The sequence below is a fragment of the Erythrolamprus reginae genome, chromosome 3 (assembly GCF_031021105.1).
Source record: "Erythrolamprus reginae isolate rEryReg1 chromosome 3, rEryReg1.hap1, whole genome shotgun sequence".
Lineage (NCBI taxonomy): Eukaryota > Metazoa > Chordata > Lepidosauria > Squamata > Dipsadidae > Erythrolamprus > Erythrolamprus reginae.
The window spans coordinates 192,359,627-192,384,421 of NC_091952.1; the positions used below are offsets into that span (position 1 = coordinate 192,359,627).

At 35.5% G+C, this 24,795-nt stretch overlaps 1 protein-coding gene across 1 annotated transcript; it reads left to right on the forward strand.

The window, feature by feature from the left end:
- Nucleotides 1–54: 54 nt before the first annotated feature.
- TMX3 (thioredoxin related transmembrane protein 3) lies at nt 55–24,116 on the forward strand. Its single transcript, XM_070747462.1, has 16 exons — nt 55–167; nt 2,756–2,813; nt 4,069–4,108; nt 4,675–4,798; nt 5,857–5,902; nt 6,227–6,307; nt 8,528–8,627; nt 9,399–9,476; nt 12,480–12,546; nt 13,431–13,529; nt 15,088–15,145; nt 17,296–17,349; nt 19,206–19,262; nt 20,091–20,220; nt 20,791–20,859; nt 22,365–24,116. The coding sequence occupies exons 1-16, from the start codon at nt 122–124 to the stop codon at nt 22,626–22,628; spliced, it is 1,371 nt and encodes a 456-aa protein (XP_070603563.1). The 5' UTR covers nt 55–121; the 3' UTR covers nt 22,629–24,116.
- Nucleotides 24,117–24,795: the final 679 nt, after the last annotated feature.

Sequence of the window (24,795 nt, forward strand, 5' to 3'; positions counted from 1 at the left end):
GCCGTAGTAGCGGCGGCGCCTACGCGCATGCTCCAAAAGGCAAAGCAAGGGGCGGGAGAAATCTTGTTTCCCCTTCCGGCTGATAGTTCTCTTTGGGTTCTGTCTACCGGCTCCTGTCAGGATGGGGGCGACGAGGAAAGAGCGGTTGGGCTTGTGGTGGGCAACAGGTACAGTGGCCGCAGATGAGCTGCTTAAGGCGAGGGGGGAGTGCAGTGTCCCGGGCGGGGAGGAGTCGGCCTGAGCGAAAAAAAAAGGTTTAAAAGCTGTTGTGGAGCGATGAGATGGTGTTTGGGGGGGGGGGGGGGGAGGAATGGGGATGGGTGCGGGGGGGGGGAGTTACGGAGAGGAATGGGAGAAAGAAAGCGGATGCTCTTCTCTCCCCCGTGTTGCTGCCTCCCTTCATCTCTCTTGGAAAGGAGGCGAGGGGCGAGGAAATGGGCCCGAGCATCGATTGGATGTTGCAGGAAGCGGACCGAAGGTTGGTGGGGGGAGATAGAAACGAGATATAACTCTGAATAATACCCGTCTGCCTTGGAAGTATCGTAGGTAACCTTAGGTGGAAGGCAGAACGGGTGTGTGTGGGTGTGTTGGCTTCGTTGTGGGTATAGGAGGACTCCACCTCCCACCCCCATTCAAATCATATTTATCCCACGCTCGTGTTATTGATGTAAACAATTGGCAAACAAGCGGCGGACATCCCGACTTGGATCTCTAGCATGTTTATTTTAATTAAAAATATATAAAGTGTATACACATAAACTTGTTAATGTCACCCAATAGATGGAGATTTGTGCATAACTTTGATATATATATATATATATGTATATATGTATGTATGTATGTATGTATGTATGTATGTATGTATGTATATAGTGACTATTTATTTATTTATTTATTTATGCATGCATACGTACATGCATAAATAAATGCCGCCATACTCCCAGAGGATTCTCGGCAACTCACAGCCAAATAGACATAAAATACAATATAAATCCCGATTAAAAAACCCAGTATGAAACAATTTAAAACCCACAATACTTAACCAAAACAGCATAAGAAACCCATGCATATCATTCCTGGTTGGATCTTGATGGCGTGCCATCGGATCAACAACCCCAGGTCTGCCGGAAAAGCCAGGTCTTTATGTTTTTTTGGAAGGCCAGTAGGGTGGGGGCAGTTCAGATCTCGGGAGGTAGCTGGTTCCAAAGAAACGGAGCAGCCACGGAGAAAGCCCTCCCCAGTGGGCCTTTCAGCTGACACTGTTTAGCTGACTGGACCCGGAGAAGGCCAACCCTGTGGGCTCTTATCAGTCGCTGAGAGCTATGCGGACAAATACATTCATTCTAAGTCTGAGTTTTGGTAAGGTCACACTTGGAATTTCTGCCTCCAGTTTTGGTGGCCAGGATGTGAAAAACAAGATGTTGGAATTCTGGAAAGAGTGCAGAGAAGAGCAGCAAAGATGATCAGGAAAAATAATATGAAGAATGGTTGCTGAAACTGGGAATGTCTAGTTTGATGAAAAGAATGATCAGGGGTGACATGATAGCATTGTTCCAATATTTGATTCCACAAAGAAGAGGGAGTCAGACCATTTTCCAAAGCCGGGATTCCAACCTTTGTAACTTTAAGACTTGTGGACTTCACCTCCTGGAATTACTCAGCCAGCAAAGCTGGCTAAGGAATTCTGGGAGTTGAAGTTCACAAGTCTTAAACTTGCCAAGGTTGGAGACTCCTGCTCCAAAGCATCTGAGGGTAGAACAAGAAGTAATGGGTGGAAACTAATGAAGGAGAGAAGCAACGTAGAACTAAGAAGAAATTTCCTGATAGTTAGAATAATTAATCAGTAGCCAAGCTTGCTTCCAGAATTTGTGAATGCTACAACATTGGAAGATTTTAAGATGACATTGGACAACCTTTTGTCTGAAATGGTGTAGGGTTTCCTGCCTGAGCAGGAGGCTGGACTAGAAGACCTCCAAGGTACCTTTCAACTCTGTTATTCTATTCTGTTCTGTTCTGTTGTGAAAGGATTAATTTATTATGCCACTCTGCCATTTGGGTTGAGAGAGATGGAGAGGGATTGAGCTCCAGCACTGGTCCGAAAGAAAAAGCTCCTTGCATCTTGCTCCTTGTTCTATCATAGGAAGGATAGAGCCGACTTTCTCCCGAAAACCTCATTTAAAAGAAGGCTGTTTTGAAATGTACAGGTAGTCCTTGACTTGCGACCACAATTGAGCCCAACATTTCCATTGTTAAGTGAGACATTTGTCCCATTTTACGATCTTTCTTGTCATAATTGTTAAGTGAATCACTGCTATATTAGTAAAACAGTTGTTAAGCAAATCTGGCTTCACTTCACTGATTTCACTTGTCAAAAGGTCACAATAGGTGATCACATGACATTGGGACAGAGCAATAGTCATAAATATGAAACGGTCACCAAGCATCCAAATTTTGATTATATGATCATGAGGCCCCTACAAAAGTTGTAAGTGTGAAAAAATGGTAATAGTAACTTTTTTCAGTGTCCTTACAACTTTGAACGGTCACTAAATGAATTGTTGTAAGTCGAGGACTGCCTTATTAGAAATAAGGGAATTGGAGGAAACTTTTCCTGTAGCATTTTGGAGTACAGATGGCTTGAGTAAAAAACAAAAGGACATGTGTAGGGTTTAGTGTATATGAGATATTTATATTGGCATCCTTCAGTCTTGAAAGACCATGGTATCATGCTCTGGATTCCAATTTTTTCTTCCAGCATTTGCTGCCTTTATCCTTGCCATAGATGCATCATTTGTGGAAGACTTAGATGAATCGTAAGTATTTAGCATTTAGACAAACTACGAATTTAGAGATTTATGTTTTACTTTACCTTTGATAAAATTATTTAAGCATCAGTTTTCTTCTTGTGTATTAGTGCATTATAGATCACAAATATAGAAGAGAGATCACAGCTTAAAAATGTCCTTTCTGTAGTACATAAATTAAAGTTGATCATGTTACTCTTGTAGTTGATGATCAACTACTATTAACTACAAAAAATTTAAAATCCTGAATTTACGTAGCATATGATGATAACCATAATCTTTGTCCTATACAAATTTTCACATACTTTACTATTTTGTTACAAATTATGGTCATTGTGGCTCTTTTGAAACAAATACAAGGGAATTAGTGCGGTTATTTGCTACAGAAGAAAAAAAGCTATTTTGGTCTATAACAAATATCAAAAGTTTTAAATCAGAAATTTAAGACTTTGCAGGAAAAAAAATTCCAATTCATGAGACCTGATGGATGTTATTTTTAGCAGCAGTTCCATAAACTAAAAGATCTTAAAAATAATGTAATCATTGTACATGTGAAATAAAAGTTTTATGTATTCACATGTAAAAGCAACACATAATAGCAGCATGTGATAGTGAACTGGATTATTTTAGGATGGGGTAGATTCTTTTTTGCTAGAGGTATTGAAAAAGAGCTGTGTTGTCATCTATTTGGAATGCTTTAGTAGTGGATTCATGCATTGGGTAGGGAATTTGAATAAATAATCTATAAGTTCCCATTGGACCATGGCATTCTATATTTCTATTGTTGACCCAGGATGTGGCACTGAGTTTGTTTTGTTCTCTTGGTGGATGGCCTATTCCTAAAACTAGATTTGAAAAGTGCTACCGTTTTTATTTTTAAGATTACATTTTTCATACTTAACTCTTTAGGAATAATATGATTTGTAAGCAATCTTTTCATTTAATGTTATTTATATTGTTGCATTGTGTCTACTTAACTGTAGTTATATAACAGGGTTATAATCCATATTACACAGTAAGTTTGTACAAGTCCTTTGAAAGAGATGATTTTCAATGCATAGCAATGGACAAAAAAGCAAAGTGAAATGATTGTGAGGCTGAAAACTTTGAAGCAGCTGTGCAAACCTAGAAAAAGAAAGCTGTTTAAGTATATGAAGAGAGATGCTTTGCTCACCATGTTTTTCAGAAAATGTTCATAGCTGTAAAGTATACAAAATCAATACCAAATTCTGTGAAATATTTATTGTTTATGTATCTTTTGTAGGTTTAAAGAGAAACGTAAAGATGACATTTGGCTTGTTGATGTGAGTAACAGATTTGTTAAATCTTTTAAATATAATTTGCTTTATTTATTTTTATACAGTTCTTTTGTGATTAGCCTAACCTTTTGCAAAAGTTGAACATTCAGTTAATAATAAAACTCCTTTGAATGAAACTCAACCTTAGTGGCTCATGAACGTGTCCATGTAGATTTCTTTGACAAATATGGAAGTGATTGGCTGTTGCTTTATTAATCTTGTATATGCAGTATAATTATTCTTATTAACAGTTGGTTTTAAAAATCAAAAGAATCTGATATAAATTAGCACTGTTGTGTGAAGCAGTGGTTTAGAACTCATTGTTGGAAGATCTGACCTGCTAATGTTAGTTATTATATACATACTGAGATGATCTATGGATTGACTATATTTACAACTTTACTTTGCATATGTATTATTTTGCACATTAAGACCCAGTATCTTGCTATTGCATTTCCCTCCAAAAGTATTATAAGTATCCTTCTAACAAAAAGTATGTTTAAAGGAACAAATAGGAAACTGCCATTCTTTATTTGTAGGTTAAATTCTGAATGATTATGTTTTGTTCATAGTTCTATGCACCTTGGTGTGGCCATTGTAAGAAATTGGAGCCAGTGTGGAATGAAGTTGGTAAAGAGATGGGAAGCATTGGGTCTCCAGTAAAGGTTGGCAAGATGGATGCAACTTCTTATTCTAGTAAGTTTACTGCCAAATTTGTACTCCATGTTATAGAATTGTAGAACTGCTGATACAATTCTACAGAGTTGAGTCTGTCATCTGCACCTCTATAACTGTCTGGTTTGGTTCTGCCATCCAACACGACAGACATAGACTTCAGAGGATAATTAGAGCTGTGGGAAAAACAATTATTACCAACCTGCCTTCCATTGAGGACCTGGCTTCCATTGAGGACCTGTATACCTGCCTTCCATTGAGGACCTGTATACCAAGTCAAAAAGAATGGCTATGAAAATATTTACAGATCCCTCGCATCCTGGACATAAATTGTTTCAATTCCTACCCTCAAAACAACTCTATAGAGCACTGCACACCTGAACAACTAGATACAAGAACAGTTTTTACCTGAACACCGTCACTCTGTTAAATAAATAATTTCCTCAACACTGTCAAACTATTCACTAGGTCTGCATTACTATTACTGTTAATCTTCTAAGGATTGTTCCTATCACTCATCTCTTCCCACTTATCTCTGTATGACTGTAACTTGTTACTTGTGTCCTTATGATTTATATTGTTTCCTATTACAGATTTTAGACTTATACACTGCTTCATAGTGCTGTACAGCCCTCTCTAAGCCGTTTACAGAGAGTAAGCATATTGCCCCCAACAATCTGGGTCCCCATTTTACTGACCTTGGAAGGATGGAAGGTTGAGTCAATCTTGAGCCTACTGAGATTCAATCTGCCAAACTGCTGGCAGTGGGTGTCTAATCACACTTAGCCAATAAGGAATTATATCTTCTATCATCTTCTATAATGTATAATTTTGGAAACTAACAAAAGCTCAATTAATTATTGCTGCAAAATATTGGTAATTAAAAATTAAGTGCAGCATATTAATTGTCCAAATAATTTCTTCAGTAAAAGAACACTTTTAAAAATCATAATTCCTGTTCTGTATTACACTTGCTTCTTATAGTAGTTCACTAGTTTGGAGTGTATGAATTTGTCAAAGAGAAAAATGACATGCTTGAATTTTTTATTTCCCCCGTTTTATTTTGTTTCTTTTGGTAGGTGTTGCTTCTGAATTTGGAGTTCGAGGCTATCCAACAATTAAACTGTAAGTTGACTGTTGTGTTTCCTATATTAAAAAAAATATGTGTTTTATAATGTCTCACTTTGTTTCTAAGAAAAAGCTTTGCAAATTTGTATAAAACTTAAGCCAATCTTTTCTTTCGGTTTTGTGTGCATTAGCTAAAAGGCAACCAAAACTTTATGAATGGTTATTTTTCTGTGCTGTTTCCAAAGTATATTTTAAATACTATTGCTACACTAGGGTTATCTCTCATAATTGAATTCCATATGCAATGCTTTTATTGGTTATTAGTAAGCATAAAAAATCAAGCATTAAAAGTATTCATTGGTTTCATGTCTATTTATTTAGGTTGAAGGGTGACTTGGCATACAATTATAGAGGACCAAGAACCAAAGATGATATTGTTGAGTTTGCAAATAGAGTTGCAGGGTAAGTATTTATGGGCTCAATACTATTTAGCATGTAAAATAAAGAGCTCTAATGACTTTTGCTGTTTTAGAAGAAAATGAAAGATTATTGTTGCCATTTAGAATAGTTTAATTAACTTCTTTGAGATATGAAAGATTTAAAAAATAAGATTTAAAGAAATAAGAAATAATCCATTAAGTATGACAGAATATCAGTTTAAAGCTTTAAAATGTTATATTAAATTTTAATCTATCTTTGATTCCATTGCCATAATCTCTGTAATAATTATGTATTTACTATTGCTTACATAGAATTTTTAAATTGATTATAGCAGTTACTGTTTTAACAAGAGTCAGTTGCAAAGAAATTTTAGAAACTTTCTCCTTTTTCTTTAAATTTATTATAGTGGTCAATAGTCTTACAAAATTCCATTACTAACTCTTCAAATGTTTTTATATTATCTTTTATATTATGCAATCTTTTATATTATGCAATTGTAAAATATAGTTACTATGGTAAAATAGGCTAGTATGATGAAATATTTGTCTAGATTCTGGACTGCAATGAATTCTGGTAAGATTTTATTTTCAAAGCAAGTTTCTTCGTTGGCAATAACATAATTATCTTGATAGTTTTCACACAAGTGTAATATAAGTGCTAATGACTGCTGAATCTTGTTCCTTGATAAAGAAATTTTTTTTGCTTTTAAATGTAAATACAAACAGTACTCTGTCCCCTTCCTATATGTGCATGTATTTTAATTGTTATGGCAGTCTTCATCCAGCTTTAAATAATACATTTTTAAAATTTAAAACCTTATCAGATTTAGGATAATTATGTTCTTCCAAGTGGGATTGTTGAGAATCATTATTCTCTGAAATACAGTAATACCCCGGTTATTGCGTCCCCAACCATTGCGAACAGGGTAATTTGCGATTTTTGAACCCGGAAGTCAAAACACCATCTGCGTATGCGTGCCCTTTTTTTTCTATGGGCACGCATGCGTAGATGGCGCCGGGCAGATCAGCTGCTGGGCGGCTTCCCTGGGTCTTCCCCCCTCTTGCTGGCGGGAGGGCGAAGCCCCCCCCCAGCACCCGCTCGCCCGCCCTTCGCCCGGAAGTTCGCCAGGAGTCAGCTGAGAACGGCGCGCCTGTTTTAAAACGATCGGAGCCGGCCGGCTCCGATCGTTTTAAAACAGGCACGCCGTTCTCCGCTAACTCCTAAAGCGGGGAAGTTCGCCAGGAGTCAGCGGAGAACGGCGCGCCTGTTTTAAAACGATCGGAGCCGGCCTGGGGGGGCTTTCCAGCAACCCCCGAGCCCCCAACCCGGGCTTAGGGGTTGCTGGAAAGCCCCCCCAGGCCGGCTGCGACATTTTAAAACACGCGCGCCGCTTCGCAGCTGTCTCCTGAAGTCGAACGCTAACTTCCGCGTTCGGCTTCAGGAGACAGCTGCGAAGCGGCGCGGGTGTTTTAAAAACGTCGCCGCCGACATGGGGGGCTCGCTAGCACCCCCCCCAAACCCGGGTTGGGGGTTCGGGGGGTGCTAGCGAGCCCCCCCATGTCGGCGGGGACGTTTTTAAAACACCCGCGCGCCTTCCCAACTGAGCCCTCAAGCCAAGCGCCAGGGCGAACTTCTGCGCTTGGCTTGAGGGCTCAGTTGGGAAGGCGCGCGGGGTGTTTTAAAACGTCCCCCGCCGACATGGGGGGCTCGCTAGCACCCCCCCCGAACCCCCAACCCGGGTTTGGGGGGTTGCTAGCGAGCCCCCCATGTCGGCGGGGGACGTTTTAAAACACCCGCGCCGCTTTCCAATGAGTCCCGAAGACAAACGCGGAAGTTTGACGTTTGTCTTCGGGACTCATTGGAAAGCCGCGCGGTGTTTTAAAACGTCGCCGCCGACATGGGGGGCTCGCTAGCACCCCCTGAACCCCCAACCCGGGTTAGGGGGGTGCTAGCGAGCCCCCCATGTCGGCGGCGACGTTTTAAAACACCCGCGCCGCCCCCAATCTTCGGCTCCTCGCTAGCGCTGCGGAAGTAAAAACACCATCTGCACATGCACAGATGGTGTTTTTACTTCCGCAGTGCTACTTTGCGAAAACCCGCTCGTTGCGGGGGGTCCTGGAACGGAACCTTCGCAACGAGCGGGGGATCACTGTATATAAGGACTCTAGGAATAGCATTTAGGAAATAGTTTGTTGCCTTTTCCTACTGATGTTGATTTTTTATTGTTTTCCCTATCTACAGGCCTATTATTCGAAATCTCCCTAGCCAACATATGTTTGAGCATGTTCAAAAAAGACATCGCATATTTTTTCTGTACATTGGTGGGGAATCTCCATTAAAGGTGCGAAACTTTGCTAACCAAAAATATTTGTTTTTCTCATTTTAGATATAGTTTATGAGTTTCAATGCCTATCTCCTTAATAAAGTTCTGTTATTGAAGAATTTTGCAAACTGGTAGAAATTTACTTTAAACAGCAATGTCAAAATGACTATGTTCCATTTAACTGGATAGAATTCATGAAACGGGAGTAATATCTGAACAGCTATATTCAGAATTCCACATTTTTTTCCTTTTCACTTCTAAAAAAAGGTTACTATAGAGTTAATAACTTGGAAAAATTAAAATGGGCGGCAGATTGTGATATGCAATGTACACTATGAAAATGCAAGACAAAAAGGAAATGCTATGGTTTCCTGAAATATTTATAATAGTATTGAAATGGGGGAAGCAGAACTATCTTATTGCTATACTAAGATAAAATAAATGTTAATAATACAAGATGAAAGAATTAACAAAAAATTCTTTTTGCTTAATATACCAGACAGTTGGGCAGAAAACAGACATGTCATTTGATTTAGCAAAAGAATGGGGAGATTTTTAAAAGCTGTACTTATCTATAAGTGCCTGCAAATAATTCTGAAGTATAATTAAAAAATAAATACAGTGACATTTATTAGAATCATTGGAGAGGCAAAAGACCTGCATTAGTTGCTTAGTCATTAAGCAAACTTCATATGTGAAATTTAACTAAAATGGTATCTTGTTCTGTTACCAGAAGAAGCTTATGAAGATCAAGAAACGCATTAAGACTACCCATTTGTATTTCCACAGGAAAGATACATAGAAGTTGCTTCCGAACTAATTGTTTATACATACTTTTTTTCTGCATCAGAAGAGATACTTCCCGAGGTAAAATAATAACAATTATGATGATGTACCTGATTGAACACTTGCTTGTATTGAGAAATACCTCTTTCTCTACTGACAATATACTGCTTACTATTGACAGTAGTTTTAATGAATGCCAGGTAGAGTAAGCAGTTAAACCTCTGACTATTAATTCAAAGAACTATTTATTGTCTGTGTTGCATGATAGAACCTAAACTTTCTTCATTGGCTACTGAGCTCACAAAATATGTTAAATTCTAATTTATTTTTGCATTGATTTGTTCTAAAAGCTGTAGTGATTATGCAGCACTCAGCCACAGTGATTAGTTTATATATTGCTTTTAGTCAAATTGCCTTCAGGTGTAGTGCAATCTGTGAATCCAAGTTAGATAAATGAAAATTTAACAGTTAGAGTGTTTAATTGCACATTTGGAAACATAGAAGATTGACAGCAGAAAAAGACCTCATGGTCCATCTAATCTGCCCTTATACTATTTCTTGTATTTTATGTTAGGATGGATATATGTTTATCCCGGGCATGTTTAGAATTTAGGCCTCTCTCTTTTTTTAGTACAGTAAAGAATGGGGAGTGCAAATCAATCTTTGCATGTAGATTTATTATGGAAGTATTGGGAATGATATCCTTGTTGATAACTGGCAACCCAATATTAATTTATGTTTATGTCTGAATATAAGTGAATAAACCAATAAATGTTGCCTGCAAAATCTGTTTTGTTTTAAAACAGTAGCATTTTATTGAATAGATAGACATTTCACAGAACAATAAAATACCGAAAAATAGAACTGAGGGGGGGGAGACCACTACTCAACATTTAAAAAGCAGATTAAACAAATGTGCCAATTTATTTTTTAGAAAGTTGGAAAAGTGGCAGACTAATGTTAATGCTTAAAGAGAGCTTTCCTAGGTTTGGAAGCAATGTAGGTAAATGACCTTTAGAGAAATAGCTCTCTGTGAAAAATGAATATCCTCAACGGGCCTTCCTGCAGATCTTACTAACTATGCAAGCTCACGAGACACATCGTTTCTGAGCCAGGCTTTCAGCAGTTCATTATTTTAAAGGTGAAGAACAACTTAAATTGAGCCTAGAAAACAAGTCATCTTTATTACCACCCCCCCAAAGAAATACTTTATAATCTAACTTAAGTATCTCTGAATGCTTTCTGCTTTTTATGTTCTTTTTCTTGCATTCAGAAAAGTAGGAGAAAAAAACTTTTTCTTTTAAGTTGTTAATTTATATGAAAGCAAGCACTTTACCTGTAATCATGACCTTAGTAAGAACATGGCATGACACTTTTATTAGTACAAGTTAAATTACATTCACATAAACCTGATATTACAGATGCATGGCACATCTTCATTAAATGTATTTTCTCTATTTATATTTTGATGTGGCAAATTAAAAAACATAACCTGTCACACAGATGATTAATAAAAGCAACAAAGAACACTTACTGTTTTGTTAGTAAGCACAACTGAATTGTTTCTGTTAAAAGTATTTATAGTGACTGTAGTATTCTCTGGGGCTTTTATTATATGAGTAGAAGTTATGAAACCTGATTCAGAGTCAAGGGATCATTTCAGCTCTTTGTTGCTCAAGAGATCATTCTGCCTTGGGTCCTGGTAGTTTTTCTTATCTTCAGAGCTTAAAAATGAAAAATTGGAAGAAGAAAAAGAATTAAGATGCAAATTTCCAAATTCTTTAAAAAAAAATAATCCAAACATACCTTTCTTTGGAATTTCTTTTTATTAAGAGTAGCTTATAAACATATATACAATAATTGGCATTTAAACAGCTTTTTAAATAGTTATATAATGCATAAACTAGTTTGTTTTTAATTTAGTATTGGAAAAACATAAGCAAAATATTTATGAATTGAATTGTCATTTTAAAAGGCACATCTGGGTTCTCCTTCATGGTGTGAATAACTTTTTTTTAATTTCCTTTTTTCCTGTTTTATAAAATCAGCCTAGTTTTTGCATGAAGAAGGAAAAGAAGGGAGGCAGACATTAACATGATTTTTATAATTAATTGCTTGACTTTTTAAAAAACAAATTAGTGACTTAATGTGTATAATATTCACAATTTACAAATACTTTAAAAAGATAAAGAGCAAGGGAACAAATAAAAACAATTGTTAGGCTCATGTTTTAAAAACTATTAAAACTGTTTATGAATTAAAAAGTGAAATGTTTTTTTCCAGGCATCAGAAATGATCAGAAGTTCAGACAGTTGGTTCTTTGGGAGACAATAAGTAAACCACTAAATAAAAGGATTTTAAGCTTGATTATTAGCTCAACCAAACAGAGTTAAAAGTATGACATAAAAGCATACATACCAAGTAAGATAATGTCCAAATATCTTAAAAGCTGCCAGAAGCTCCTTAATAACAATAGCAGAGGTGCCCCAATGGATGAGCAATTTCTCAACACTACCCAGCATTAGGTTCCTTTGCAGAAGCTCTCCATAACAATAGCCCCATGGTTGTTGTTGTTTTTTAAATCAAAACTGGCGCCATGATTTCACGGCTCTGCTATGGTCAGGAGTCCGCCAGATCTGACCTTGACTGGATGGCATATGACTCTGGGATGGGAATTCAAAGCCTGAGATTTTTTATTGAGGACAAAGCTATGAAGCTATGTGAAGCTCCCTCCCCCCCCCCCCCCCCCCCCCCACTTTTTCTATTTCCACAAGCAAGAGAGAAAATCAAGCAGGCTAGCTCAGAATGAGTTCTAAACTTCTAGACTTTTCATAATACGATTGCGGGGGGAAATGTCATTAACTCCTCAGAATAACAATGGCTCTTCCATATTGCCACTACATAAAGTCAACTCAGATTTAAAAAATAAAAACTTAGTGACAAGATAAACACTTCAGACAGACTACTTCTATTGCCATTTTTTTATTCCAGTATTAATAACTGAGAAATGAAATTAAAAACCAATTAATGTGTAAAGGCTATTTGCTATTAAACTGCTCTGCTTTTCTTTTCTAATTTTTTCAGCATATAACACTCCCTGAGATGCCTGCTGTTCTAGTTTTAAAAGATGGAACTTATTTTGTGTATGATGGTAAGTGTAGTTATTGGCCCTTATAAGCTATACATTTATGGACCTTAATTTTTTTATCCACATTTTTTTCCTTTCTTGAAAACAGAAGCATGTTTATTTTGCAATACAATACTGTTGTTTCATATTTAGAAAGATTCAAAAGCAGTGCAGTGCCAGGTTAGATTATTTGCAGATTATCTGAGAATTGCTAATATATGTAACTAGGTCGTACGGTAGCAGGTTGCTGAAATAAGCAAGTCAGCTGAGATTAGTGCTGAATAGACACCAGGAAATATATGCTATGCAGAGAAATAAACAAAATCTTAAATTACTGCAGTAAAGCAATGGATCTGCTTTGATGCATATTGACCAGCATGGTTCCCTTAAAAAAGTTCACTTAATGACCATGGCATTCACTTAATGATTGCCAGGTTCTTTAATGGTCACCAAAAAAAAGTATCTATCCTCCATATTCTTAGATATTTCAGCCATTGATTAGAGTCTTTGCAGGTGGGAGGAAGAACTAGGGTATTTTACTCTGTATGTGACCAATTGTATCTCTTCTTTAAGGGAATGGGTAGTCTAGCATGAATAGTGGGCTGCTCTTCCTCATAAGGACTGACAGTTTGGAATGAGGGGCTGGTGTGCTGGCTACATTGACAATATTTCTTTATATTCTTGACTCCTAAATGATTAGCGACAGTTTGAAATCTTACAAATTTTGACAACAACTGCAATTTCCAATAAGCCAATCCATATCCTTTCATTTCCTAGGTGGGGCACAGAGCTTTGAATTTCTGTTTATGGTCTTTATGTGCTTCTAATATATACTGTTGAACGTAGGAGGTATTTCTTGATTATGTATATCTTCATTTTCTTCACTTTCTCCCCTTTTCTCCATAAAGAGTATGTAGATGGTGATTTGTCAGGCTGGATAAATAGGGAAAGATTTCAAGGGTACCTTAATATAGATGGATTTACACTCTATGAGCTTGGAGACACAGGTAAGACGACTATTCCATCTTCTTATAGAACTTTAAAATGTCAACTTCAATTTAAAATAACCATTTATTTATTTCTGCATGCTGTGCTAGAAAGAATTGTGTAAATAAATGTGCTTTAAGTATGCATTTTATATTGGATCATGATGATAAATCCTTCAATTTTTCTTAGTATCCAGAATAACTTCAATTGCCTCCAGATTCCTTTCCCATAGGATATGTACCATTTTGACTTTGAAGCAGAAATTTCAACACTTCTGGCCATGGGGAAAACAGCACTAGTGGTTGAATGTATTATTCTGAGTATGGAAGAAAGCACCATACTTAAAATATTCAAAATGGCATGTTAAACAATCTATAATATTCCAAATGGCATTTTAAGCAAGGTGACTTTAGTGTTGTCTTGCTTATATTATTTCCTGTGTGGATCATTAAAAAGCGTCTGTATTTAATCAAAGCAGAGTGATCGGAAGAGTGTGGATTTTGAAGCAGTAGGCATTTAAATAGTGATTGGCATATTGTGGGAGAAATTCTAAATTTGACTGGTGATGTGGTGAAGAGAGAAGACCAGTGTGGCTGTGAAGATCTGTGATTGGATTCATTGCTGTTAGAAGTTCTGGTTGTCTGCCTCCTCAGGGCATTCTCAGAGAAGGCACTTTTAAAGTGATTTAAAAATGTATGTGATTAGAGAAAAAGAAAAGAAAGAAAAAAAGTTTCCCATTGATTCTGTCTATATAATTAAACTATGCCTTGTTCTTTATTTGTGGAATTATAGTTAAATGATGTAAGGATTATTTTTCTGTGGGTTTACAAGTAGTCCTTACTTACCAATGGTAATTGCAACCAGAAACCATGCCACTAAGCAATACAGTCATAAGGCACAATATCATATAACTCTGCAGATTTTTAACAACGGTTCCAATAGTCCCAATTTCCATCATTACACTAAACTGACAATTGCAGCATGAATAGTTATGTGATCTCCATTTGCAACCTTCTGCCAGCTTCCCATTGATTTGCTTCTTGGAAGCTGTCAGTGAAAGTTACAAATGGCGATTATGTGACCACAGGACACTGTCACATCATAATTGTAAAGTGGTTGTTGAGCAGTCAAATCACAATCATATTACTCCAGGGCCATAATGATTGCCACAGTTATGAGGACCCATCATAAGTACCCCTCATTCAGCAACATCATAACTTCCAATGAATGCTAAAGGGGTGGATGTTAAAGAAGCACTACCTGTAGTTAATATTTCCCATTTCAACTTTTCTGATCTAAAAGAGACGCTTCTTTGTAGGCCTTTCACTGCACTACTCCCATGTATGGAATGTAGTCATTCAGGAGTTGTATTTGCCCCGTCTCCAGTTCTCTTAAGTATTTAGAAAAAACTATGATAAGTTTAGATTTATTTTATTGTTAATTTTAATCTGTAATTTTAAATTTTTATATGTTACTTTTGTTTTTAAATTTTATTGACTGCCTTGAATGCTGATGTAGAATGTAATGATAGAACATAAATCAAAATAAATATGCATTATGCATCTTACTTTATTTTAGGAAAGCTTGTGGCTATTTCGGTTATTGATGATAAAAACGCTTCTCCAGATCATGCAAGGTAGGTCCTGGGTTTTATCTTAAAATATGAATTATTATTTTAAAACTGATGTTGAACTTTAAAGAAAAATAATTGACTTTATGTAGAAATAGCAATAGCAATTGCACTTATATGCTGTTCCACAGTATTTTATAATACTCTCTGAGCAGTTTACAATTAGCAGTGTATTGCTCCCAACAATCTGGGTCCTCATATTCCCGACCTCAGAAAGCTAAGTCAACCTTGAGCACCATCAGGATCGCCCTCCAGGCTGTGGGTAGAGTTAATCTATTATAATATATTCTAACCACAGTGCCACCAGGGTTCCTAGTGTATACAAGGATCGCTCAGAAAGTAATGCACCACATATTTTTTCTTCAACAATTATTTATTGAACACAATGAAATTTACATACAAGAAAGAATGATGTTTCTTCTACACTCCCTATTTTTCCATGTAATCTCCATCCTGTTCTCTAGCCGCCTTCCAGCGAGACACAAAGGTGTCGGTACAACTCCTTGTTCTGGTCACGAAACCATTTCTGCACTGTGCGAATCACCTCTTCTTCATCCTCAAAATGTCTTCCGTAAATGGCATCCTTTAATGGCCCAAACAAGTGGACGTCTGAGGGAGCTAGGTCAGGGCTGTGGGGTTGATGGGGTAATATTGTCCAACCCTGTCAAATATTAGGAGAAAAAACTTTCTAGCCATTTGACTTCAAGTACACAAAGCTTTCATTTAAACAGTGGCTACCAGGATTTTACCAGGATACTTTAATTCAAATTCCTGCATTGAGAAAGATTGGATTCAATCTAACCCTGAGTAGATATTACATAAATCAAAGCAATGAGATGACTGTGGTTCAAAGTCCTATCTGAAATTCTGTGCTGGAATAGTCAAAGCAACCTATGTTCTGGTGCAGCGGGGGTCCCCAAACATGGCAACTTTAAGACTTGTGGACTTCAACTTGTGAAGTGGTAATCTGTGCTGAAGAAGCGACCAATAGAAAAATGGGCCAAATGAAATTTTTTCCCTCCAAGTTGAAAAATTTCATAAGGAATAATTTATTGCACACACTACCATGCAGATACTAAACCAATTGAAACAAATGATATTCTAGGAATCTGTCTCATTAGCAACTGACGTCTTGAATATTGCCATACTTATATACCAATAAGTACTGTTGGCTGCAGAACCAAATACCGCTATTTAACTCACACATTTCTTATACAATTATTATTAGCTGTAATATTACCATTTATAATATCCCCAACCACTTAAAGCCTATATGAAAATTCATCCTGAAACACTGGGGATATTTATTAAGGATTGGATTCAAAATCTATTTCTGTAATCTTTTTCAATAGGAAATTCAAATTAAAAAAGGATACACTAAGTTTCTCTTGGTACAGATTTCCTAATATTTCATAACAATAAACTTTTTTCTGTCTAATTTGAAATTAAAGTAGAAAATGGATTTGATTAAAAAAAAGATTTGTAGAGAAATTCAGATGTCATGCACAGATATACAGTGGTACCTCTACTTAAGAATTTAATTCATTCTGTGACCAGGTTCTTAAGTAGAAAAGTTTGTAAGTAGAAGCAATTTTTCCCATAGGAATTAATGGAAAAGCAAATAATGTGTGCAAACCCATTAGGAAAGAAATAAAAGCTCGGAATTTGGGTGGGAGGAAGAGGAGGAAAGGGAGAAGGAAGACAGTCGCTGCCCAGAGCGAAGGGATTGTTTCTTTTCTCTGGGTGCTAGCAGAGGTTTATTCCGTCTCCAAGCGCTCAGAGAAAGGAAAACGCTCCGTTCGCTCTGGACTGCCAAAGCCTCCTTAACTACCAACAAAAGGCTCCTCTGGCAGCCCAAAAAAGCCAGAGATGGCTGGGATTAAAGGGGAAATGGCAGGAAACTGTCTGGGTCTTCGTGCCACTCTCAAATTTCCTGGGAATTTTTTCCGGGCTCGGGTTCTTAAGTAGAAAATGGTTCTTAAGAAGAGGCAAAAAAATCTTGAATACCCAGTTCTTATCTAGAAAAGTTCTTAAATAGAGGCATTCCTATGTAGTTCATTTCTCCTTAAAAGACTTCATGCTTGTATTCTTTATTTCCTTTGTATATTTTTGACCAGCTAAAGATCTACTGAAATCCATTTTTTTAAATCTTACAGATTGAAATCTATTGTTCAAGATGTGGCTAAAAATTACAGAGAGCAGTTTCATAGGTAATTAAGTTATACTTTTTATGTTTATAATTTAGCTCTGCACTTTTTCTACATGGATACATATCCAGTTTTGATAGATTTTACTATGCTTCTCAGAAATCTGTGACTTTTTAATAGGTAATATATTTTTCTTTGGGAATCCTAATGTTAAAAAAAGTCCAGTGAATATAATGGTTTAAACAGTTTAAATAGGCATTGGATTGCAGTTTAAACCATTTGAAGTTTTCTGCATTTTAAAATTATGTACATACTACAAAACATATTTTATTTTTATATAATGTTTACAGTGTAGCTAAACTAATAATATATACACGAAAAATGCAATAGTCTATAAAATAAGCTAACTAAAAAAATGAAGAGCATAAAACAGCAGCAGCATATAATTTCAAATAAATTCAACAATCTTGGCCCTTAGTTATACAATACTTGCTTTATCTATCATTGAAATATGCGGCGTTGAACCATTAGTTGTGCTAATTAAAAGAAGGTCTTGATAAAAATAGAGGTAGTTGGGTTAGTAGCTCTATTATGTTTTGAGTTTATTGGTGGCTTAGGAGAAGAAGGATGGGTGGATCAATGGGATATGCCACGATGGAACATATACAGCAGCAGTTAAGAAGAGGAAGGGAATAGAAGTTACCAAAATGGTAGGCCACTGAAAGCTGCAATGAAAGCTGTGGAAGAGAAAGAGGGGTGCTGACTTGGGATATGGTTGTCTGTTTAAGGACATGAAACAAAAACTTTCCCTTTGCTTCCTGTACATATGTAGTTAGGAGCTGTGATAACTTAATTATTTTCTTGAGACCAGGTACTGCTATCTGCTAAGATTCTATAAAGAGCTATAGAATTAATAATCAAAACATTAGAAAAAAGTTATTTGTATTTCCAAACAGTTTAATTTCATGTAATTTTTCTGTATTTTAATATGCTGGTAACTACAATCATCAGGAGACCAATACATCCATGTTACACTCTTAGATCAATATCCCACTTTGCTTCATGGGTTACTTTGGATCTCAGTAACTTTTTGGGGTGCAATTCAAGATCTGTTTCCCCTTATGTGTAGAAAAACTGTATCTGTTATTAATTAGTTTATCCTTTATGTGTTTTAGTTGCTGCATTTTTAATAATATTGATGCTTTTATTGTGTTAGACATCCAAAGTTGTTTATCTGATATAGATGGCCATATGGATTATCATCATCATCATCTTAAGATCATGAGTAGTAATAAGCTTCTTTTACTTGTGTCAGCTTTCGGATCTGTCTGTCAGATCCTTAGTGCAATACTAAAAGTTTGCACTGCTTTTTCAAGAATGGTTTGGTAGTTTAGAGAGACATATATGCAAAATATAACAGAGTTCTATGTTCCTTTTAGCTGTAAATAGTACTCTAATATTGCCTTATTCTAGTTTAATAATTAATTGCAACACAAATGAACAAGACATTAGAAGTATTCCATAACTTTACTTGTCCTAATTAGTTTCTGAAGCTCAGAAACAAATCCTGTCTACTTTCAAGACTCTTCCGGATGCATGTAAAGCAAATTTTGGAACAAAAATCTCTTGTAAGTTGAAAGGATAAAATCCTACATTTGCAGCTATTTCTATTCCAAATCCTTAGTTGCTTTTTCCTTAGACATGTTATTTTATTACCAATGATTGCAATGGGGTGTTTTGAGTAGACAATGATTGATAATCAATTTTATTTATCTGTTTCTACTATCCTAAAAATTGAATCTTTTTTCTTTGAATTTTCCTTTCACTAAATTTATCGATTGATGTCATATATTTTCTCTGTTTATTAAGATCATTATTTATTTCAAATCAGGATAATATTGTAAATTGCTTTTTAATAGAAACTTCCAGTTTGGCTATATGGATGGAAATGAATACATTAATAGTCTACTAATGGAGTGAGTAAAACCATTTTTGTATTCTTTTCAGATAGAGAAAAATTGTTAATTGTTTCTTTCAATTAAATTATTTAAATAAAGGTAACAGAAACATTAAAAATATTTAAATGCATTTCCACTAGGTGGCAGTATTAAATAACTAATTTTCAGGTTTTGAGAATATTTAGCATTTATATGTATTTATGGAGTATGCACTATGCCTAACATGGTAACACCAGATCATGTATGTCTTTCAGAAGGTCACATTTTTTTTTGGAATTGACAACTAAATACATACACCTCCCTCTGAATTAGTTAGCAATGAATTGCAATGACACCTTAAAAATGGAAGATTTCTTTTATCAGTGCTTACTGTTGCTTTTGCCTTTTCTATTCCATACTGTTTCCACTACTGCTATTAATGTTCTCTGAATTCATTTATAATACCTTTAATTTCTTGTTAGTGGCATTTTTTGGGTAAATATTAAAATTGAAAAACAGCACTACCATCAGTTTGTAGCATAATTAATGCCTGATCCATTAGCCTGACAGGCTAAGTTCAGATGTTGAGTAAAATGAAACAATAGACAGAATTGTGAATACTTTAGAACCTTTGAAAAGGATAATTAATTAATTAATTAATTAGCCATAACTATTACATTTATATAAGAAATAAGTTAAACCCATCTATCAGAACCCAGTATTATCCCATAAAGATTTAGTAGTAATATGTTAAAAAAAACACCCCATCTTCTTAGTTATTTTGATAAGAATGTGATCATTCTTCAAGGCTTTATTAATGAATTAGTTATATTCCGAGTTCTGGATTGTTTGGTTTTACTTTTTCAGTGATTTGATAATCCCCACTATTGTTGTCCTGAATACATCCAATCAACAATATTTCCTACCTCATAAACCAGTAGAGAGCACTGAAGATCTGGTCCAATTCATTAATAATATTTTGGAAGGCACAGCTGAAGTAAGTATTGTACATTTATCCAAAAATCTCAGCAGTTTTTCAAATTACCCAAGTATGAGAGCAGATCATTAATTATCTTACTTCGTTTGAATTGTCTTCCTTGAAGCATCTTTAAATATATTTATTTAAAAAGCAAAGCAGAATCTTTGGAGAGTCACTAATCTCATTATTTGAAATGTGTCTGTGGTATAGTTGATTGTAAGAATCATGGAAAGATTTTGATTTTTGAAAATGAATAAGACTGATGTGATGGGAGAGCTAGAAGGAATAAAAGTAAAGAGCAGACTTTCCAAGAAAGACATATGGAAACCCACTTAGATATAGCATTAGAATGACTTTATTATTAGTTTAAGCTCTCTAAAATAATAACACGGGGAGGATTATCCAGTTATATTGCTCCACAGGAATAAAGTAGAATCCCTAATTGTACATGAAGTAATTTCTCTTCAGTGAAATAATATTTCTGTAATGAAGTATTGGTAAGATGACACTGTAAATAAAATAATTGAAAACTAAAAATATAAATAAATAATGCTGATCTCCTTTAATCTTTTATCTTTCATATTTCAGGCATATGGTGGAGATGGAATTCTTCAACGAATCAAGAGAATTATTTATGATGCCAAGTCTACTGTGGGAGTACGTAAAGTATTAGAAAGTATTTATATCTATCAAGTTAAAGTAGATGCACCAGTTGCTAAGCGCAGAATGAATCTGGAAAGGTTTCATTCAGTCATATTACTAAGTTTGTTGGATTTGCCTTGGTTACAATATACAGTGGTATCTCTACTTAAGAACTTAATTCATTCCGTGTCCAGGTTCTTAAGTAGAAACGTTCTTAAGTAGAAGCAATTATTCCCATAGTAATCAATGTAAAAGCAAATAATGCGTGCAAACCTATTAGGAAAGACATAAAAGCTTGGCGCTTTTCCTTCACTGTAGTGACTTTTTGGCTGCCCAGAGCGAGGGAAACATTTCTTTTCTCTGGGCGCTGGCAGAGGTTTATTCCCTGTCCAAACGCCCAGAGAAAGGAAACTGCTTTGTTCGCTCTGGACTGCCAAAGCCTCCTTAAGCACCACCAAAAGGCTCCTCTGGAAGCCCAGATGGCCAGGATTAAAGGGGGAATGTCAGGAAACTGGTCGGGTCTTTGTGCCGCTCTCAAATTTCCTGGGAAATTTTTCCGGGCTCGGGTTCTTAAGTAGAAAATGGTTGTTAAGTAGAGGTAAGAAAAATCTTGAACACACGGTTCTTATCTAGAAAAGTTCTTAAGTAGAAGCATTCTTAAGTAGAGGTACCACTGTATTTTGTTTTTGAAGCAAACTTGTTGACATACAAAATGTGTTATTGGTAGTAATTGGATAGCATCTGAATCTGTTATATTATATATGAATAGTTGACAGGTAGAGCTTTGACACTTCCAAATCAGTCTTCTCTTGTAGATTCCTTCCCACAGAGAATATAACATTTAACTATTACAATTTTGTTTTCATTCTCTGGTATACATTTCTATTACTTTCAAAATATGTTCAAGTTGGATGTTGTACTGCTGGAAATTGTGCTGGAAACGTTAATGTTGGTAGTAGCTGTCCATCAGTACTAGTTGGCATACGGCCAATATTGTGTAGACCTGAATACAGTTTTTCATATGTATGTTGTGTTCTTCTGTAGGATTTAAACTGTTAAATAATCTGAATCTAGGCCACCCTCCATCTATGGAAGATGTTCTGACAGAATTTTAAGTGCCGAAGAGTAACATTTGCATGGATGTGCTTTAAAAGCCACCTTGCAAATTTCTGTAATAAAAATAAATAGATCTATTTGAAATATAATACCTTTTACAAAGATAGATAAGGCAAAGTATAAAGAAGAAAAATGGGGCTTTACATATTTGAACTACTGGGGATTATTTCTGGCAATGCTGATCATTGTAAAGGTGAATCATGAGAAGAGTGTAGGGATACTAGCAAAGAAATAACAGTCTTCCCACTTTTGTTAAAGTTTCGGTATGAATTCAGTGACATTCTCCATGTCTTGATTGTTCTTAAAATATGTTAATATATAAGCATGGGGAAGTGGGAATCATCTTCTCCAAATTATTCAAAATGTTATGAAAATATAACTGATGGCCGATTATTTCTCTACAGTCCGTTTTCAAGAGTTCGCCACTACTTGGTTGCTTTCTCTTTGGTCTACCACTGGGTGTCATCAGCATCATGTGTTATGGGATTTGCACTGCTGACTCGGGAGGAGCAGATGAAGCTGAGGCATCTAAGAAGGAATCGACAAGCAGGGATCTAACTGATGAAGGCACTGAAGAGGAAGTAGAGGAGGAAAGCAGCGAAAGTCCTGTGGAATTTCCAGAAAGAGAGCAAGAACAGAAAACTATATTGGAAAAAAAGATAGACTAAACTGTTGGGGTTTTTTTCTGTAGAATTTCCAAATAGAGACTTATTTATTGAATTCAATTATACCTGTGATCTTCAGAGATAAGAACTTTTTCATTCATTTGTGTTATGTGCATGCATTCAAGTTGTTTGACTGTGAAGAAGAATGGGGTTGGAATTGTGAGGTCTCTTATTGTCTCTGTTCTGCATAAAAAAGGAAATTCAAGAGAGTAGGTGGGTTATTTTATATAATGAATTCTGAGTTGGATGGGGAAAAAATCCTCTTATTTCTTTTTTTGGATACTGATATGTACATTTAAAAACATTTTTCCATTATGGCCAAAACCAACTATCCTTCCTTCCTTCCTTCCTTCCTTCCTTCCTTCCTTCCTTCCTTCCTTCCTTCCTTCCTTCCTTCCTTCCTTCCTTCCTTCCTTCCTCCCTCCCTCCCTCCCTCCCTCCCTCCTCTCCCCCTCCCTTCTGCAATAAAACCTATAAATACTCAGCTGTAGAAATCTTTTACGGGAAATATGCTTTGAGATATTACATAATTTAGTGGCTATACTTTCAAAACAGTATTTTTTATTTTTTAAGAAAATAATTTAGACTTTCTCTTTAGAAAATGGGATAGCTAAAGAGAAGTATTACAAACTCCCTGCCTTTAAAAATATGATTAGTAAATATAGAAATAACATTTACTTAGTTTCTGTTTGATCCCGGGGTCCAGTTGGTTACTTTTATATTATATTGGTCCAATGTGTTAAATCTTTTTCCTTTATAGGAAATTTCCCTATATTTTAAGCATATGACAGTCTCAGGATTCTGTTTGTTAATTGCTGCACTAGCATAATAGTAGGTGAAGTGGCTTCTGCATAGTTAATTGCAAATCTTTTCTTTAAAAAAATAAAAAACTTTAAACAATATTTAAGCTAAAACCCTTGCTACATCTTTGGTTCCTGCAGCTGAAAAGAAATCTTAATATTTTATTGACTTACTTACATTGAACATTCACTTGAAATCTTTATATGGCCAGCATTTATTTTAATTAAAACTTTTTGCCATATGCTTAGTTATATATATAATTCCTTGTCCTGTCCTATGATATGAATAGGGACCATGCCTCCAAGGTTGATTTCTCAAAGGATAAGCCATAGGGTTATATTTGGAATATTGAAACCATGGTGATTGCCATAGCAATCAAGCTTATGCTACTGACTTTTAAGACTATGGCTGTATAACATTCAGTTTAATGACTGAAAATAAAAATTGTAACCTTATGTCTCATAGTGGAATACTTGGTTTTAATCAGCACAGTTTCTTATATGTCTTGTCAAATAAATATTAAGTTTAATTTTTAAAAAATATGACATTAAGGTCAATGAATCTTCTGCTTCCTACTTCAATTAATTTCATTCTCTATAACAAATTCTCATATCTCTAAAGCAAAGTTGTCAAGCCTAATTCTTTCCCATACAATATTTTATTAATTGGAAATAAATTATACGATTCTTATTGCCGTTGTTTTGAAAAATAATCTTACACACTTTTTAGAAGAAGAACCCCTTGGTCAAAATGAATATTGGTCTTTAGAAACACTTTATATTTCTTGTGTTTTCATACCAAGTACTTTTACTAGGAGTTACTATCTTTCCAAAGAATAAATGATTTTATTCTACATATAGTGAATGGAAATGTTTTAACTATTACTGCTAAGTTATATATAAAATGGTTTATTTTTTATTGAAGCTTATTGAAAATTCAACTAGTCTATGAATGTAGAAATATTTTATAAATATTTTTCCCTCAGGTGTTTCAGACATCTGTTCAAATCTAGCTTTGACTGATGTAGCAGAGATCACTTCTAGTTTCTTCAAAATAGTTGCTCAAAATGCCAAAGGATAGTTTATAGTTCTGCACATGATACTTGTCGCCACAGTTTAAAGGGAAATTATAAGTCTCTTTTGTCACTACCATTTCTATGCCCATTAGATACTCTTAATCAGCTGCTGAGACTCAAATAATAACATTTAGACTAAATATAATTTATCATTTTCCCTTTTGAATGACTAAACATCCAGGTATTTACTAAACTGAGATATATTCTCATTTTCATTCGCAACATTTTAACATAATAATTAGAATGAAAAGCCTCTGGTATAAAACAAAGTAAGCGATCACATGAAGTGCTTCA

Bases quoted from the DNA above. Each gene is read 5' to 3' on its own strand.
- TMX3 (XM_070747462.1), top strand. From the start codon at position 122: ATGGGGGCGACGAGGAAAGAGCGGTTGGGCTTGTGGTGGGCAACAG. The intron at 168-2,755 runs GTACAGTGGCCG...TTTTTCTTCCAG, and splicing joins GGGCTTGTGGTGGGCAACAG to CATTTGCTGCCTTTATCCTT. The intron at 15,146-17,295 runs GTAGGTCCTGGG...TAAATCTTACAG, and splicing joins GCTTCTCCAGATCATGCAAG to ATTGAAATCTATTGTTCAAG.